Raw genomic sequence first — 19,404 nt, 5'->3', positions numbered from 1 at the left:
GGAATTTGGCTACAATATTCGTAGGAGTTTTCCTTTTTGGATCTTTTTGAAGTGGTGATTGGTGGATTCTTTCAATTTCTATTTTGCCCTCTGGTTCTGGAATATCAGGGTAGTTTTCCTTGATAATTTCTTGAAAGATGATATGTAGGCTCATGTTTTGATCATCTGTTTTCCAGGTCAGTGGTTTTCCAATGAAATGTTTCACATTGTCTTCTATTTTTTCATTCTTTTGATTCTGTTTTATAGTTTCTTGATTTCTCATAAAGTCATTAGGTTCCATTTGCTGTTCTGATTTTTAAGGAATTATTTTCTGAACTGAGCTTTTGGACATTTTTTTCCATTTGGCCAATTCTGCTTTTTAAGGCATTCTTCTACTCACTGGCTTTTTGGACCTCTTTTGCCATTTGGGTTAGTCTATTTTTTGTTTTGTTTTTTTGAAGGGGGAAGGCAGGGCAGTTGGGGTCAAGTGACCTGCCCAAGGTTACACAACTAATAGGTGTGTCAAGTGTCTGAGGCCAGATTTGAACTCAGGTCCTCCTGATTCCAGGGTGGGTGCTCTACTCACTGTGCCACCTAGTTGCCCCAGTCTATTTTTTAAAATATTATTTTCTCCAATATTTTTTGGGTCTCCTTTAGCAAGCCGTTGACTTGTTTTTCATGATTTTCTTGCATCACTCTCATTTCTTTTCCCAATTTTTCCTTTATTTCTCTTACTTGATTTTCAAAATCCTTTTTGAGCTCTTTCATGGTCTGAGACCAATTCATATTTTTCTTAGAGGCTTTTGATGTAGGATCTTTGACTTTATTGTCTTCTGGTTGTGTTTCGATCTTCTTTGTCACCAAAGTAAGATTCTGTAGTCTGAGCTTTTTTTTTATTTTTTTTATTTTTTTTATTTTTTTTGCTACCTGCTCAGTTTCCCAGCCAATTAATTATTTGACTTTTGAGGTCTTTTTCAAGGTAGGACTCTGTTTCCAGAGTAGAGAGAACTCTGTCCCAAGCTTCAGGGGTATTGCGTAGCTGTTTTCAGAGCTACTTTTAGGCACCTGTAAATTTTCAGTTCTTCTGAGGTGGTATGATCCAAGGGGAGGTGTTTACTGCTCTCCTAGCCTGTGTTCTGGTCTGTGAGTGACCTCAAACACTTTTTTCTGCCCTGGCGCTGTGAAGAGGATTCCCTCTCCATAGCCACCACAAGCTCTGCTACACCAGCACTTTCTCTCCCCAGGACCACCACCTAGGAATGCAACCCAGATCCAAGCAGGGCAAAGCAAGAGAATCTTGCCTCAGTGCCAGTAAAGAGATCCCTGGAGTCCTGTTCTGATCAGCCGCTTGATCCCCCACCATCTGTGGGCCTGGAGCTCCAGAAGCAGCCACTGCTGCCTCCACCGCCCCAGGGGCTGGGGCCAGATCACACTCTTATCTCACCCAGGTCCAACCAAGTTTTCCCACTGCCCTTTTACAATGTCTTTGGTGTTTGTAGGTTGAGAAGTCTGGAAGCCACCACAGCTGCAAGTGATTAATCCCCTGAGGCCTGTTCTAGCCCTGTCTGTGCTAGCGCAGGTCACACTGAGCTGAGCTCTGCTCCCAGCCTGGCATGATAGACCCTTCCCGTTGACCTTCTAGACTGTCTTGTGCTGCAAATCTGCCTCACTCTGTCATTTTGTGGGTTATGTAGCTCTAGAATTTGTTTAGAGTCATTTTTTACAGGTTTTTGGAGGGATTTGTGCCAGAGATCAAGTAGGTCCCTGCTTTTAACTTCACCATCTGGGCTCCTCCCCCTGTTGTTTTCATAAGATGTAAAAAGAAGCAAGTTATTTAAAATTTGGAATATGATTTTGTTTCAGTTACACCTTTTGTGCTTTTCCAGAAATAAAAATCAGTGTAAGATGAATTAATTACAAATAAAACTAATTTCAAGATAAATACAGGAGAAGAAAGATTTTGCTTCTAATATGATAAATATATTTCATTATAATTGATTTCTTTGTAATCCCCTGAGAAAAGATCCTTAGGCTTCAGTAAGCTGCCATATAGGTCCGTATCTCAAAAATGTTAAGAACCCCTGCCTAGACACTTAGCTTTAAACCTGGAGTCATTTTTGACTGATTTTTGCTCCTTGTACCACCTTTCCTACCCCTCCTCCACTCTATTCAGTTATCAAATCATGCCCATTCTGCCTTCCAAATATTTATTTTATCCATTTCCTTCTTTTCATCTAGCAAATATCACCATAGTACTGGATCTTATCATCCTTATGTCTAGACTATTATAAAGCCTCCTGACCGCTTTCTCCACATCTAGACTATTCCCCAACTCCTTTCTAACCTGAGCTTTACTAGATTAGTCTTGCTGAAACACACCTTTGATTGTGACAGCTGCATGATTACATCATCCCCCTCCACTTCACCCCAGTCAAAAACCTTAAATGACTGATTCCTCATTGTGCATAAAATAAAGTACAATTTACTTAGCCTTACATTTAAAGCCCTCTGTCATCTGATCCCAGCCGATGTTCCTAGTCTCGTCTCTCCTATTTATTTCCTACGTGTATCTTAAACTTTAGCCTTATTGTATTACTAGCTAGTGCTTAAAAACCACTTTTATTTCCATCCATTTGGCTTGTCCTTCCTACTCCTAGGTTTCTATTTATTAATATTCTGCCTATTCTTCAAGACCCAGTTCTAATGCTACTTCCTTCATGGAGTTTTTCCTGTTTCCCTTCATCTCTGTTTGCCAAAAATTATTTCTTCTTTCCTTGAGTTCCAGACTTACTGCCTTATATTACAGTTATTCTGTAAGATCTTGTATAGTCTGAATTCATAATTTTTGAACAAATAACAGTCTTCAGCAGGCATTTACTTATTCTGTTTCCATTGGCCCTATCACTGTAACTGTGGACACAATTTTTCCCTAAATTATCTTGGGAGTTGGAGACAAGTCTATATATTTCTCCTGCCTATAATGCAGAAAATTGTCCCAGCTACAGCTAAAAAAAAGCTTTTCCACCACTCACCACTATGAATCTGGGGAATCTGGTTGCCCTTGTCATGGAACTAAAGCCCAGTCACTTGTAGAATTCTGAAGGAGAAGAGATGTGTGAAGCACCAGCTACTGTTTTCTGAGACTGACCAGAGTTTATTCTGTTTGTTTTGTTCTGATGTTCAACTATAAAATAAATGCCTGAATTGAATTCAACAAATATTTATTTAGTGCCTACAATAAGCAAGGCTGTCTCTGCTAGTTGCTAGCAGTATCAAGATAAAATGAGCCAGGCCAGGAGTGGGGATCCTGCAGCTTCAAAGCTACATGCGGCCCTCTAGCCCCTCAAGAGCAGCCCTTTGACTGAATCTAAACTTCACAGAACAAATCTTTTTATTAAGGGAATTTGTTCTGTGAAGTTTGGATTCAGTCAAAGGGGAAATATTCTGTGAAATTTGAATTCAGTCAAAGGGCTGCACTTGACCTAGAGGGTCATATGTGGCCTTGAGGCCACAGATTCCCCATCCTTGACCCAGGCTTTGCCCTTAGGGAGGGAGGCTATATCTTACTGGTGAAGATAGGACATGCACAGATCAATATCACACAAGTCAGGTCAACAAACATTTGTTAAATGCTTTTGCTATGTGCTAGGCACTGTGCTGTGTATAAGGGAAGGGAGTTGAGGGACCAAGGAGCAAACTGGCTAAGTGTAGAAATTTTTGGTGAGTGAGATACCAGTATTAGCAAGGAATATCCAGGAAGGCTTCTGAGAGAAGGCAGAACTTGAACTGAATCCCAAAGGAAGATAAGGAATTTGTAAGGCAAAATAAGAGTTTCTTCTAGCTTGGGGATAGGGAGTGGTACTAAAGCATGAGGAATGAGATAACTGACATGATATTAATCTAGTTTGGATTGAGTACAGAATATAAGAGGAGAATAATATAAAGGAAGGTGGATAGGTACATTGTTGACATATTGTTGAGGGTTTTAAGTGCCAAGAAGAGAAATGCACTTCTTATTCTAGACAATAGGGAGCCACTTGAAGATGTTTGAGCAGTGGAATGATATGATTAGACTTTCAGAAGACTTTGAGGCAGCTATGTGAGGATAGATTGGTAGAGGACAGAGACTAGAGCCTGGGAGAGCAATTAAGATGCTATTAAAACAGTCTGGACACATAGTAGTAGCATTAAAAGAGGAAGCTGATGTGGCAGATGATCTGGTAGAATCTGGAAGATTTGACAACTGATCGGTGGCATGGGGGAAAGAAGGGTTGGAAGAAGTGGGAGAAGTCAAAGATGTCTGAAGATATGAACCTGGGTGATTGGGAAGATGATGGTATCCTTCACAAAAATAGAGTTCATAGGAGAGGTAGAAAATAAGAGATTCAGTTTTGCCTAACTTGAATTGCAGAGATGGTTGTTGGTACATTCAGATAGAGATATTTAACACGTAGTAGATGAATTTGGATTGAATAAGAGAGAAGAAAGGACTAGATATATAGGTTATATGGTAGAAATTTATTTCTTAATTATTTGTCCTATTTTCCTTTTATTTTTGTGTGGGTTTTTTCCTTACATGATACAAATAGAGGAAGAATTCCATGTAGAAAGAACATTCACTTTGTAATTGGAAGAAACCAGAGTTCAGAATTCTGCTTTTGACACTTTGTTATTATGTAACAACTACTAGCAAGTCACCTGACTTCTCTGAGCCTCATTTTATTCATTACTTCAATGAGCATTTATTAAGTACTTAATATGTACCAGGCACTGTTAGGAAGAAGGTATATGAGAATGAAACAAACTTTGTTTTCCATGAGCCTATTTCCTCATCTGTAAAATGGGGTTAATAATACCTGTAAGTCCCTACTTCATAAGGTTGTTGTGTGGATCAAATGAAGTCATTTATATGAAGTGTCATGTATAAAATTTATGTAAAGGTTTCGCAAACCTTAAAGCACTACCAACATATAAGCTATTATTACTATTTTAGTTTTGTCTTACATTTTTTGGTAATTGTCCATTTCAATTCAAATATTGGCAATATTCAGTAAAGAATGTGGAAGGATTTTGAGTGTTGCAGGAAGCATCTTTATCAGTATTTATCAATACATTGTTTATAGAATTGTACTGAAAGCTCATGGTAACTGTATGCTTTCTAGTAGAATTCAACATAAGGTACACTGTTTTTCCTAAGCTCCATCTACATAGTTTTATTTTCTGAAATTCCTCGTTTATAAAGTAAGGAATGACCCCCCCCCCAATACATTGTTAGTACACTGCATTATATAAATATATACAAAAGTTAGCTGGTTGATATAGATGTGCCTTTATGATGATGAATTTTGGCTTTTAAAATTCTTTATGTTGAGATGCTTGTTTTATTTTATCTTGTTTCCTTTGATTTCTTTGTTTAAATTTAGTAAAATATATGCTATTCTATACATTGAATATCTCTCATTCATCTTTTAGGTGATTATATATGATAAAACACATTTCCTTGGGCAGGCCAAGGAGTTTAATGAACATGTAGACTCTGTCCCAGAGCTTTTCCGAAATGAGAATTTCTTTGGAATTGCATCAATTCGTGTCATTGGTGGAGTGTGAGTGGCAGATTTTGAATATTAGTTGTTTATTGATCTCCAAATATTTTTGACCTGCCTCATGAATTGCATTGTGTTTATTTTTCATATGTTTGTTTTGTATATTTTCTTGTATGTGTACATGTTGCACATGTCACCTTCCCTTATACAGAATGTAAATTCATTGAGAATAGGGACTGTTTCATGTTTTATTTTGTATCCCTAGTGCTTAGCACAGGATATATGCTTAGCATATAGTAGGGCCACAACTAGTGCTTGTTGCTTGGTTGATTGTAGTTAACTTTTTTTAAATAAAATTTCCTTTCAAATTATAATGGCTGTGCAAAATTTGTTTTCATTAAATTTTTTGCAGCTGATTTTTTAAATTTCCCATGAAAATATTATTTCAGATAGAGGTGATATTCATATATCATTTGCTAAGTGAAGACAATAGAAAGGCATTTAATAATAATATATTCATGAAACTCTATATTAAGATCAAGAGATGATTTTACTTACCTAATTTCTGTGTAACTTACTGTTTTTATTTTTATTGGCCATTCAGTTTGCTTTGAAGGCAGGTAATAATTTTGCTTCCCTCCAGTTTCTTGTCATCTCCAATGGTGATACCAAATTATTTTTTGACAGAAAACATCTGTAGATGTCTTTATACCTCTTCCTGCAAAGCAACTCAGACTTCCCTAGTTGCTTTTACCAGTTCCCTCCCAAACGGCAATGATCTTGACATCTAGGGAGTGGCATTATCTTCTGATTTAAGCCTTGGATAAACGATTTACCAAAGAAAGCCTTAAGATTGAGCCCATGGGCATAAGCAATTAAAAACAGGCATGATCTTACATGATTCCGTTTGGTAGTACTTATCTTTTGTTTGTATTTTTTTTTCTAACATGACTCCATTTGTTTTGAAACATATGGTATAAGATCACATTGCAAACATTCCAAAAGAGATGGTTCTGTTGTATCCCTACAATTAATCCCTTGTTTGGGAAAAGCCTCACAGCTCTAAGGATCATTGTTTTTAAGCCAAAAGAAAACTATTGTTGGGTTGTAGAATTAGATTTGTAATAATCAGTTAAAGCTATTTGTATTGTTTCTTTATTACACTCACTGATTACAACTTTTTTAACTGCTGAATTTGTGTTATGTGCATATCTAGGTGGGTTGCCTATGAAAAAGAACATTTTAAAGGCCAACAGTATCTGCTAGAAGAGGGAGAATATGAAGACATCAGTACTTGGGAGACATTGAATAGCACTTTAATGTCTTTCCGGTACTTACAGGCAGTAAGTTTTCATTGTTTTATAAATCATTGAAAGTCAGTCATAATTCTGTGCAGATTAGAAAATTATAAAATGTTACTGACACCTGAGTATCATGAGATTGAAGTACCTGGTTCAGTGTATTATTTGCCATATTGCCATGATACATTATGAAACATCTGTTACTTCTTACATCTTTACAGTGATGTCTCAGGATGCTCAGAGAGACAAATTTTTACACTCAGAGGTTATGAGTATATATTAGTTTCTCTTAAAAATACATCATAACTTTTGCCTTGTAAATTCCTAAACATGTATCTGGGATCATTTAATTAAAACAGGCTTTAAGATGGCTACAGAGCCCATTTCTACCAGCTATCCTTCAAGGTTTTATTTCTTTCCTAGTCATCTCTCTCAGGCTTTGATAAATTCCTATCCAGATTCTGTAGAAATGCAGACAAATAAGGGAAATCCATATTTATGCTTACACATGTCAGTATAAAGTAAGCTAGAAACTACTTACATCTGAAAGAAGTATACTGATAAGTACAGTTTTGAAAAGTACATCTGTTTTTCTTGGTAGTAGTTCTTCATCTCTAATTGAGGACAGGCTTTGAAGTTCTCAAATAGATGTTCTGTTGATGTTCAGTTACAACAAGCCCAGTTTTTTGTTATTTTTTTAAAATTGATGCCTTTTGCTTTTATATCACATCTTCTTTCCAATATAATATTATTCCACCTAAAGGAGGACAGACCTCCTTTTAAACAAAGATTAACAAAGAAATTGAAAAAATGTGTAGTTCAGCAAAACTAACCCACATATAATTGTATCTGGAAGTATAAGCGGTTTTCTACTCTCCTATTCCCCATCCCCATGCTCCATACCATCTCCCCAATAAAAAAAGAGGCATATTTTCTAAACTCTTCTTCTGGTCCAGGCTTGGTCATTATAATTACACAGCATTCAATTTTGTGTTTTATTTTACATTTATTTTGTTCTACTCATTTTTGATCAGTTCATATATATCATCTTATGTTTCTTTGAATTCTTTTGTCATATGTTACAGCAGAGTAATGTTTCATTACATTCATGTTCCACAATTTATTCATCTGTTTCCCAGCTGATAGACATATACTTTATTTATAGTTTTTTGCTATCACAAAAGTTCTGCTCTTAATATTTTGTTATATATTTGACCTTTTTCTCTTTGACTTCCCTATGAAGTCAATGCAGTGCTATCTCTGGGTCAAAGAGTATAGAACTATTGGTCACTTTTTTAGGACAATTTCTAATTGTCTTCCAGAATGACTGGCACATTTGAAAGCTTCCCTGATATTATCCAGTTCTTCTGTTAAAAATCAAGCAAAGTTCTATTTAAAGAACAATACCAATACAATATAAACTCTTTGAAAAAAGAGGTAAAGGAGGAGTCCTACCAAATTTCTTCTGTGACACAAATATGGTTTTGATACCCAAACCAGGGAGAGCAATAACAGAAAAAGAAAACTATAGACTAATTTCCTTAATGAATATTTATGCAAAAACTTTAAATAAAATACTAGCAAAGAAATTATAGCAAAATATCCCAAAGATCATCCACTATGACCAGATACTACTTGGGATTCAGACCAGGATTGTAGGGTTGGTTCATGAGAAGTAAAATGGATAATTACATCAATTAAGTTTTTTTCACAAACAAAACCAATGCAGCTAAAATTAGAAGAGAAACAGGAACCTGGGGGAAAAATTTATAGCATATTTCCCTGAGAAAGACCTTATTTCTCAAATATACAGAACTGAGTCAAATTTATAAAAAGAAGCTCCAGTTAATAAATGGTCAGAGGATACAAATAGGCAGTTTTCAGAAGAAGAAATCAAAGCTATCAATAGTCATATGAAAAAGTGCTATAAATCATTATTAATTAGAGAAATGCATATTAAAACAACTCTGAGGTACCACCTTAAACCTATCAGATTGACTAACATGACAAAAGAAAAATGTCAAATTCTGGAGGGGAAGTGGAAAAATAAGGACACCAGTGCCGTAGTGGTGGAATTGTCAAATGTTCTGACCATTCTGGAGAACAATTTGGAACTTTGCCCAAAGGGCTATAAAGCCCTTTGATCTCCTTTGATCCAACGACACTACTGCTAGGTTTGTATCCCAAAGAGATCAGAGAAAAGTGAAAAGGGCCTATATGCACAAAAATGTTTATAGCAGTTCTTTTTGTGGTGCCAAAGAATTAGAAATTAAGGTGATGCCCATTAATTGAAAAAATTCCTGAACAAGTTGTAGTATATGATTACAATGGAATACTATTGTGCTATAAGAAATGATGAGCAGAATGGTTTCAGAAAAACCTGGGAAGACTTAGGTGAATTGATAGAAAGTGAAATGAAAAGAACCAGAACATTATACATAGTAATAGTAATATAGTAAGGATGATCAGTTGTGAAAGACTTAGGTACTCTGAGCAAGATAGTGATCCAAGGACTCAAGATGAAAAATACTAATATACCTCCAGAAAGATAATTGATGAACTCTGAGAGCAGATAGAAGCATAGTGTCTTACATTTGTTTTTCTTGCTGATTATGGATATCATATTGCTTAGGGGAGGGACTGGAAGGATGGAGAGAATTTGGAACTCAAAAAGTTTTTTAAATGAATGTTAAAGTATATCTTAAAAAAATAAAGCAAAGCATAATAGACAAGATGTAACATTTATTAGACATTAATTAGTCTATTATGCTTACATGGGTTAAGGAAACTTTAGCTGATTATCCAGAACATCCTCTACCCAGTTTTGAATGAATTAGTTTCTCTTTTGATATGAATATAATTATATATATATATGTAATACTTTAATATAAATATAAATAGAGCTGTGTACCTGAAACTAAAGCTATTTAAGTTCAATAGAGGATATGATATTCCTAACAAATAATGGTACATCGCAATCTTGGCTGATTGACCCTGGGCAAGTTTTTCACATACAGCTTACTTTTCTTTTTAAGTATGTAATAAATTGAACCTGTAACTGTAAAAGCTGTCCTACTTGTCTGTATTACTTTGTGGCCTGTTCTCTGTTCTGTGCATTTTATTAATGCTTCATTGATCCTCCCTTCTATTCTCCTTCCTCTTCTCTTTTCCCACCTCCCTTCCTTCTTTTCTTCCTTCTTTCTCTCCCCCTCTCTCCCACCAGTTTCCCCCTATCTATACCTCTTCTATCTTTCTTTCCAAAATTGGATGGCAGAAAAGGAAAGAGTTTTACTTCTTAACTCTCTCAAAGTTATTTTTCTTTTCACTGTTTTTGTATGCATTATCCTGCTTCTGCTCACTTCACACTGCATCAGTTAATACAAGTCTTCCCAGGTTTCTCTGAAACTGTCCCTTCATTCCTTACAATGCAAAAGTATTTTGTGTATACAATACAAAAGTATTTGTATCATTTGTAAACCTGATGAGCATGCTTTCTATGCCTTTATCAAAGTCATTAATAAGATTTTTAAACAGAAAAGGGCCAAACAGATGCATCCTTCTCTACATCAAGAATCTGAGAAAAGGTGTTGGAGAAAAAGAGAGAGAATATGAATGCTCTAGCTGAAGAGTGATGGAGGATGATTTACTTTTAAACAAAACTGTTGCACTTATTATTGCTTTCTTGGCTAGTATATTGCTTAATTTTCATATATTTCCTTTGCATTTAAAAATATAATTGTTCAAAAAGGAAAATCTTAATTCGGAATTATGAAATACCTACCCCAGTGTCTACAGTGCAAGAAAAATGTAAAGGATAAGTAACTGATATTGATAGACAGTTGTAGAACCATAGCAGATTTCCTGGAGACCTGATAATTGAGCCCAAAAAATGGGTTCATAGTTAATGAGATAGAGACGAAGCATTTGGTTTTATATTTTCATTTCTACTTTTTTGGTAAATAAATAATTCTTGTGCCTCTCTCTTCATTTGGTTTTATATTTTCATTTTTCATTTTAATGTAAAATATTGCAATTAAAATAGAAAACTGTGCCCTACCATTTTCCCCACTCCTCATCTGGAGCATGCATACACATGTATGTATTACACACATCTAGTTGAAACTATACCTATACAAGAATCCATTTATCCAGCCTTGCCCTGATGAACTCCAGAGAAGGATCGCAAATCCTATTCAATTTTAAGATAGCTCTATTTGTAAGAAAATTTTTTCCCTTACTAAAATAGCATAACTAAAGTAGAAAATGACATCATTCAATGGTCACAATTGTTATTTTCTGGAATATTTCAAATTGGAGGTAATTTGTATTATTCAAAGGGCCCACCTCGTAATAGGAATAAACAAAAAAAATTGGTTTGAGGTAGAGGTCGTGCTCTACATGAAATCCCTTGTACGTACATTCTCTAACTTATAAAAAACCTAAAATACAGTTTTCTATAAAACAACTTACTTGTGTTTCCCCTCATTTTTCTCCTCTTTTTAGAATTTTATAGAATCTTCAGTCACATTATTTGAGTCTGATGTAGAAAACTCAAAGTTTGTTAATATCATTAATCGAGATGTTCCTGATTTGAAAGAAGTCGGGTTTGGTAATGAAACAAGATCTATTCATGTTAAAAGTGGAGTGTAAGTTTTTTTTTCAGAGATATGCAACGTATTTTTTATTATCAAAATTAGACAGCTTCTCTACCTGTGTGGTATTGCTAAATTTCCTAACTTTGGTTTCTGTCTCTGTTAGTTGGGTTGGCTACCGACAGCGGTTCTTCTGTGGAGAACAGTATATACTAGAGAAAGGGAAATATAAGAGTTTTTTTGACTGGGGAGGATCCAACAACCAGCTCATGTCAATAAGGCCTGTTAGACTGGTGAGTTAATTTTCTAATATTACCAGTTAAATGCATGCAAGTCTATCAGTTAAATTATAAATACTTTAGTAAAAAATTATTTAGGTCATTGGTTGGTTTTGTTTCCTTTTGAGTTGACCACAGTGAGGTCATATAATGTAAATATAAACATCTCTAAAAGGCAGCACAGGTAACTTGTTAAATACCACTTGTGTGAATACCACAGCTCATTGCCTTTGGTCAAGCTTCAGACAATTGACTCTTGTTGGCTATGGACTATTTAGGAACATAGGTAAAGAAGAGGATCCTTTAGGATTCTTAACCTGATGTTCATGAACTTGTTTTTCAAATATTTTGATTAAGTATTTTAACTCCATTGGTTTATTTTGTAATCATATGTATTTTGTTTTATGCATTTAAAACATTGTTCTGAGGAGTCTGTAACAGAGCAAAGGTTAGGAACCCCTGCTTTAGATGAAGATCCCTGAGAACATAGCCATTGTAGTCATTTGCCACAAGAATCACTGGGCCCCTTAGGGCAAAGCAGGAATTCCTGACTTTTTTGTGTGTTATGGACTCCTTTGGCTGAGTGGTAAAGCCTAAGGACCCTTTCTCAGAATGTTTTTAAATCATAAAATCAAATGTAAAATACAGGATTAAAATGGAATAATATTGAGATACAGTTGGCAAAATACATGTTTTTTATGTTCATGATTCACTGGTTAAGAACCCCTGGTATAAAATGGGCTTGCAGTGTAGCTCAGAAGGTTAGTGCCAGCGGTGTTAGTCCCAGAAGGTGACTAAAATAAAACAGCAGAATCTTTATCAACACTATAGGCATAGATAGGTCAGTGGATGTCTTCCTGAATTCTTCTCCATCACCACCCATTCATCTTTCCCTTGCCATTAAATGAACTGTGTATGCACAGTTTTTGAAATAATTTTAAATATATTTATATTTTGCAGGAACCTCTTGGGATAAATGAGCCTCCATATTTGGTATGTTAAAAGAAACATCATTTTTACTTCTTAACTTTTTAAAAGTGCTTTGTGTAAATCGTTCTACTTTTTCTATAAGATCCCCTGCTCTGGTATCTCCTACCTAATAGCAAGCTGGTTTATAAATACATTTGGTACCTTGTAAGGTAAACATTCATTTGTCAATGTTTATATTCACTGGATTAGTCATAATTTCCTTTGTCTTTCTCTAACAATGTCAGCAACTCATACCACTTCAGGATAATTTTGGGTCCCTGCCACTATTTTTCCCCAATACCTATCCTCTCCTTTGGGCCACATTATTATTCATTCATACTGGTTTTTTTGTGAATAAAATTATTATTGAAATCTCCTTGCTTAACCTGTTAAATGTAAAAATATGTTTCTGTAAACACATTTCTTCTTAAAGGAAGCAATAATATTGTAATTACCATTTCTCTTATTTCCTAGTCCTGATGTAAAAAAAAATCAGAATGATGTCATTATTCAGAAATATTACATTGAAATTTCTAGATCAAGATATGATACGGCGTATCAAGCGCTGTATAAAAATGAGGTCTCGTTATACTTCTGCCCTGAAAGGTCATGACAAGAAACTGCCTTATACTAAGGTTCATTTGGTATTTCAGTAACTAACCATCCTAGGATTTTGTCCAATATTGCTCCGTCTCATACCACATTCTTCTCAATGATAAATGATATCATATAGTGTGATAACAGTATAAAATTTCCCACTATGTATTGTCTTCAGTGTACTCTTTAAAAAAAAAAACGAATGGCACATGTTTTTTCAGTAACTAGGAATGTTTATATAAAAAAGGATTCTACTTTTATAAACTCAGTCTTCAGTTTGTAGGTTTCTATGTCATTTTAATGTCCATCTCATTCTCATTCTCAGTCTTCATTTTCTTTTCCTTTTCTTTATCCTAAGTTGGATATAGATTTGTGAATACCATATTTCCCCATGTATAAGACACACCTTAATTTGGGGGCCCGAAATTTGAAAAAAAAGTATATTACATAAAGTTATTGAACTCAAGTTTTATTCATCTGCTCATAGCTTTCAGGCATCTTTTGGGCAAGTCTGGTGCATGTATACATGCTTAGTCCATTCCGTTTCATGAACCTGAAGCACCAATTGTGCCCTCTTTTGAAATCAGTAACTTCTTTTTCATCAGCAATTCTTCTTGCCTCATGCTGAACCATCTTTGTGGACCCAGGAATTCCAATTGCCCTTCGCTTTTCAATCCATATCTTCAATTCCCTCTCTAAATCAGGCCATTTTGCTGACTTGCCTCTCATGGCTGTCTTCTGCCGTGGAGTTTTCAGTAGGGTTTCTTCTTCCCTTAGCCAGTCTCGGATTGTTTTATCAGCTGGAGGAGGACCAAACTTACATTCAGCAGCATGATTTCCATTCACTTTTACAAACTGGATCACTTCTTAATAATTAAGATTTTTTATTTTTAGTTTACAATGCTCAGTTCCACATAATTTTGAGTTCCAGATTTTCTTCCCCCCCCCACCCTGCCCCAAGACAGCATGGAATCTGATATATCTTCTACATATAACTTCGCATTGAACTTATTTACACAGTAGTCAAGTTGTAAAGAAGAATTATGACTAATGGAATGAATCAGGAGAAAGAAGAAACAAAACTAAAAAACCAAAAACAAAAAAAGAAAAAAAAAAAGGAAAAAAAAGGAGAGCAAACAGTGTGCCTCAATCTTCATTCATACTTCATAGTTCTTTCTCTGGATGTAGATAGCTCTCTCCATCATGAGTCCTTTGGAGTTGTCTTTGAACCCTGTATTGCTGAGAAGAATGAAATCTATCAGGGTTAGTCATCACAGAATCCATATATCTATGGTTGTGTATAATGTTCTCCTGGTTTTGCTCTGCTCACTCAGCATTATATCATGTAGGTTTTTCTGTTCTTACGAAGTCTGTATCATCCCCATTTCTTATCACACAATAGTATTCCATCGGTCATATACCACAACTTGTTCAGCCATTCCCCAATTGATGGGCATCCCCTTGATTTCCAATTCTTTGCTACTACAAAAAGAGGCGCTATAAATATTTTTGTACATATGGGTCCTTTTCCTACTTGTGTGATCTCTTTGGGATACAACCCTAGAAGTGGTATTGAATCTGAGACAGAATCTGGGTGCATTTTCGCTGCCTGGCCATGTTGCCAGCCAACTTACTTGACCCTTGAGTTTTTCAGTGGGGTATGACTACTTGTAGAGTATAGAGTACTATGTTCCAAGCTTGGGGGGATGTGCCAGCTCTGCCACACCAGCACTCCTCCTTCCCCAAGAATCTCCAACCTGGATTGGAGTTAGATCTTCAGCGGGCTCTGCACTCCTGCTCTGATCTGCCACTTAATTCCTCCCACCAGGTGGGCCTAGGGCCAGAAGCAACTGCAGCTGTAGTTCTGTAGCTGCCCCCGGGGTGGTGGCCGAACCGCGAACTCCTTCTTACACTCTGTCCCCAGCAGCTTTTCCCACTAACCTTCTCTGTTTTCTTTGGTGTTTGTGGGTTGAGAAGTCTGGTAACTGCTGCAGGCTTTCTAGTGTTTTTAATAGGAATGGGTTTTGTATTTTGTAAAAGGCTTTTTCTGCATCTATTGAGATTATCATATGGTTTCTGCTAGATTTGTTGTTGATATGATCAAATTATGCTGATAGTTTTCCTAACATCAAACCAGCCTTGCATTCCTGGAATAAATCCTACCTGGTCATAGTGTATTATTCTCATGATATGTTGCTGCAATCTTTTTGCTAATATTTTATTTAAAATTTTTTCATCAGTATTCATTAGGGAAATTGGTCTATATTTTTCTTTCTCTGTTTTGACTCTTCCTGGTTTGGGAATTTGCTGCAATCTTTTTGCTGATATTTTATTTCAGATTTTCGCATCAATATTCTTTAGGGAAATTGGTCTATAATTTTCTTTCTCTGCTTTGACTCTTCCTGGTTTGTGTATTAGTACCATATTTGTGTCATAAAAAGAATTTGGTAGGACTCCTTCTTCACCTATTTTCCCAAATAGTCTATAAAGTATAGGAATTAATTGTTCTTTAAATGTTTGATAAAATTCACATGTAAAACCATCTGGCCCTAGAGATTTCTCCCTAGGGAGTTCATTGATGGCTTGCTCAATTTCTTTTTCTGAGATGGAGTTATTTAGGAATTTTACTTCCTTTTCTGTTAACCTGGGCAAGTTATATTTTTGTAGATAGTCATCCATATCCCTAAGGTTGTCAAATTTATGGGCATACAATTGGTCAAAATAATTCCTAATTATTGTTTTAATTTCCTCTTCGTTGGAGGTGAATTCACCCTTTTCATTTTTGATACTGGTAATTTGATTTTCTTTCTTTTTTTAAATCAAATTGACCAAAGGTTTATGAATTTTATTGGTTTTTTCATAAAACCAGCCCTTGGTTTTATTTATTAATTCAATAGTTTCTTCATTTCAATTTTATTAATCTCTCCTTTGATTTTCAGTATTTCTAATTTGGTATTTCATTGGGGATTTTCAATTTGTTCTTTTTCTAGCTTTTTCAGTTGCATGTCCAATTCATTGATCTCCTTTTTCTCTATTTTATTCCTGCAAGCATCTAGAGATATAAAACTTCCCCTAAGAACTGCTTTTGTTGCATCCCATAAGTTTTGGTATGTTGTCTCATTATTGTCATTCTCTTGAATGAAGTTATTAATTGTTTCTCTGATTTGTTCTTTGGCCCACTCATTCTTTAGAATTAGATTATTTAGTTTCCAATTAGTTTTTAGCTTATTTTTCCCTGGTTCTTTATTTCAAATAATTTTTATTGCATCATGATCTGAAAAGGATGCTTTGACTACTTCTGCCTTTCTGCACTGAATTGTGAGGTTTTTATGCCCTAGTACATGGTCAATTTTTGAGTAGCTGCCATATACCACTGAGAAGGAAGTATATTCCTTTTTATCCCCATTCAGTTTTATCCAGAGGTCTGTCATATGTGCCTTCTCTAAAATTCCATTTTCCTCCTCAACTTCTTTTTTGTTTATTTTGAGGTTAGATTTATCAAGTTCAGAGAGGGAGTGGTTGAGGTCTCCGATTATCATGGTTTTGCTGTCTGTTTCTTCCTGTAACTCCCTTAACCTCTCCTCTAAGAATCTGCATGCCATACCACTTGGGGCACATATGTTAAACAATGATATTGCTTCATTGTTTATGGTGCCTTTTAGCAGGATGTAGTGTCCTTCCTTATCTCTTTTAATTAGATCTATATTTGCTTTTGCTGTGTCTGAGATTAGGATTGCTATGTCTGCTTTTTTTACTTTAGCTGAAGCACAATATATTCTACTCCAGCCTTTCACCTTTACCCTGTATGTATCCCCCTGTTTCAGATGTGTTTCTTGTAAACAGCATATTGTACTGTTATGGTCTTTAATGCATTCTGCTATCCCTTTCTGTTTTATGGGAGAATTCATCCCATTCACATTCACAGTTATGATTACTGTCTGTGCCTTTTTCTCCGTCCTATTTCCCCCCTGTTTATGCTTTTATTGCTCCCTTTCCCCTTCCACTCCTCAACAAAGTTTTGCTTTTGACCGCCACCTTCCTCAGTTTACCCTCCCTGTTGCTTCCCCTCCCTTATCTTCCCGTTTTCCACTTGCTACTTCTTCCCTCCCTTCTGACCATCCCCCTCCCTTTTTCTCCCCTTTCCTCTCCTACTCCCCATAGGACAAGTTAGATTTCTATACGTATCAGGGTGTGTTATTCCCTTCTTGAGCCAAACCCGATGAGAGTAAAGCTAAGATACTGCTCTTCTCCCTCCTTTCTTTCCCTCTACTACAATATGTTTTTGTGCCTCTTCTTGTGATATAATTTACCCTTTTCTGCTACTTCCTTACCTCTTCTCCCAGAACCATCCCTTTATATCTCTGTATTTATATTTTTTATCATTATATCGGTTATTTTATACTGACATCCACCGTCTATGAATATCCCTTTCAATTGTCATAATAAGTGTACTATTCTCAAGATTGACATATATATGTGTATATATACATATATCAAACATATCTACAACAAAATAATCCTGTATAAGGATGTAATTAATTAGCCTTATTGATTGATTAACTAGGGTTTTTTCCCCCATTTACCTTTTTGTGTCTCTCTTGAGTTTTGTATTTGGAAATCACATTTTCCATTGAGCTCTGGACTTTTCATCAGGAAGGTCTGGAATTCCTTTGTGTCACTGAATGTCCGTCTTCTTGCCTGCAAAATTATGCTCAGTTTTGTTGGGTAGTTGGTCCTTGGTTATAGTCCAAGCTCCTTTGCCCTTCAGAATGTCGTATTGCAATTTCTCCTGTCATTTAATGTAGAAGCTGAAAGATCCTACACGATCCCGACTGTATTTTTGTGATATTTGAATTGTTTCTTTCTAGCTGCTTGCAATATTTTCTCCTTGACTTGGTAGTTCTGGAATTCGGCTATAGTATTTCTTGGAGTTTTCAATTTGGGATCTTTTTCCGGGGGTGATTGATGGATTCTTTTGATGAAAGTTTTACCCTCTGGTTGTAGGACCTCCAGGCAATTTTCTTTAAGGATTTCATGGAAGATACTGTCCAGGCTTCTTTTTTCATCATAGCTTTCACATAGACCAATGATTCTTATATTGTCTCTCTTGGATCTATTTTTCCAGGTCGGTTGTTTTTCCAGTCAGATATTTCACGTTTTCTTCTATTTTTTCATTTTTTAGATTTTGTTTGACTGATTGTTGATGTCTCATAGAGTCATTAGCTTCTACTTGCCTAATTCTAATTCTTAATGTTTTGTTTTCTTCCTTTATCTTCTCTATCTCCTTTTCCATTTGGTTGATTTTGCTTTTCAATGAGACATTTTCTCCATTTATATTCTGAATTTCTTTAACCAATTCCCCGATTTTACCTTTTAAAGATTTGTTTTCCTCAATGAATTTTTTTCCCATATTTTCTTTTACCTCCCTAATTTGGTTTTTAAAGTCCTCCTTGAGTTCTTCCAGGAATGCTTTTTGGTCTGGAAACCACTTCACTTTCCCTTTTGAGGTTTCAGATGTGGGTGTAGTATTCATGCTGTCCTCTTCTGAATTGGTATTTTAGTCTTCCCTGCCTCCATAATATGAGTTAGTTGTCTTTGAGAGCTTCTTAAAATTCTTTTTCATGGTGTTTTTTTTTTCCCTCCTCATTTCTGAAGTGGATCTCTGTTTCTGAGGCTCAGGGGGCTCTGTCCCAAGTTTCTTGTGTTGGGATCTAGCTTTATGTGCTATGGTCTTTGGTTTTGTGAGGTGTGGGGGAGGGGTGGTCTGGCTCCTGGGAGTCTCCTTTTCCCCAGGACTGTTCTACATCATGGGTGGTCTCAGCTGGTGTCTGTGTTGGTGTCTGCCACTTCCCCTGGCTGTGCAAAGCCAAGTCTGGGGTCCTGGCGTTGATGTTAGTTAGCTCCACCCCCTAGGGCTAAGTTACTCCTGTTGTTCTGCTAGGGTGAGGGCTGCTGGGACACCTCTCTTCCTCCACTAGTCTCCTTCTGCCACCACAGGAAGGTCCCTCTTCCCCACTTCTCTCGCTACCGAAGTCCCCCTTCTGGCTCCTTTGTTTCTGCTGAGTTTTTATTCTCTGGGTTTATTCAAGGGCGGGATATGAGCCATTTTACTTGCACATCCTGGCTATGGGGAGTCCAAGAAGGC

The 19,404-nt window shown here is 36.0% G+C and overlaps 1 protein-coding gene across 2 annotated transcripts in view; it reads left to right on the top strand.

The window, feature by feature from the left end:
* The window catches only part of CRYBG3 (crystallin beta-gamma domain containing 3), a 146,263-nt gene that overhangs the window by 83,888 nt on the left and 42,971 nt on the right, over positions 1–19,404 (top strand). For both annotated transcript variants that reach the window (XM_036747824.1, XM_036747825.1), the window contains exons 11-15: positions 5,452–5,582; positions 6,739–6,865; positions 11,327–11,469; positions 11,582–11,708; positions 12,654–12,686. In XM_036747824.1, coding sequence (XP_036603719.1) covers positions 5,452–5,582; positions 6,739–6,865; positions 11,327–11,469; positions 11,582–11,708; positions 12,654–12,686 — 561 coding nt within the window. The remainder of the gene's footprint in view (positions 1–5,451; positions 5,583–6,738; positions 6,866–11,326; positions 11,470–11,581; positions 11,709–12,653; positions 12,687–19,404) is intronic.

This window comes from Trichosurus vulpecula, chromosome 2, assembly GCF_011100635.1.
Source record: "Trichosurus vulpecula isolate mTriVul1 chromosome 2, mTriVul1.pri, whole genome shotgun sequence".
Lineage (NCBI taxonomy): Eukaryota > Metazoa > Chordata > Mammalia > Diprotodontia > Phalangeridae > Trichosurus > Trichosurus vulpecula.
The sequence above is the reverse complement of the archived record's forward strand: the minus strand, read 5'-3'. Positions and strand labels throughout refer to the sequence as shown.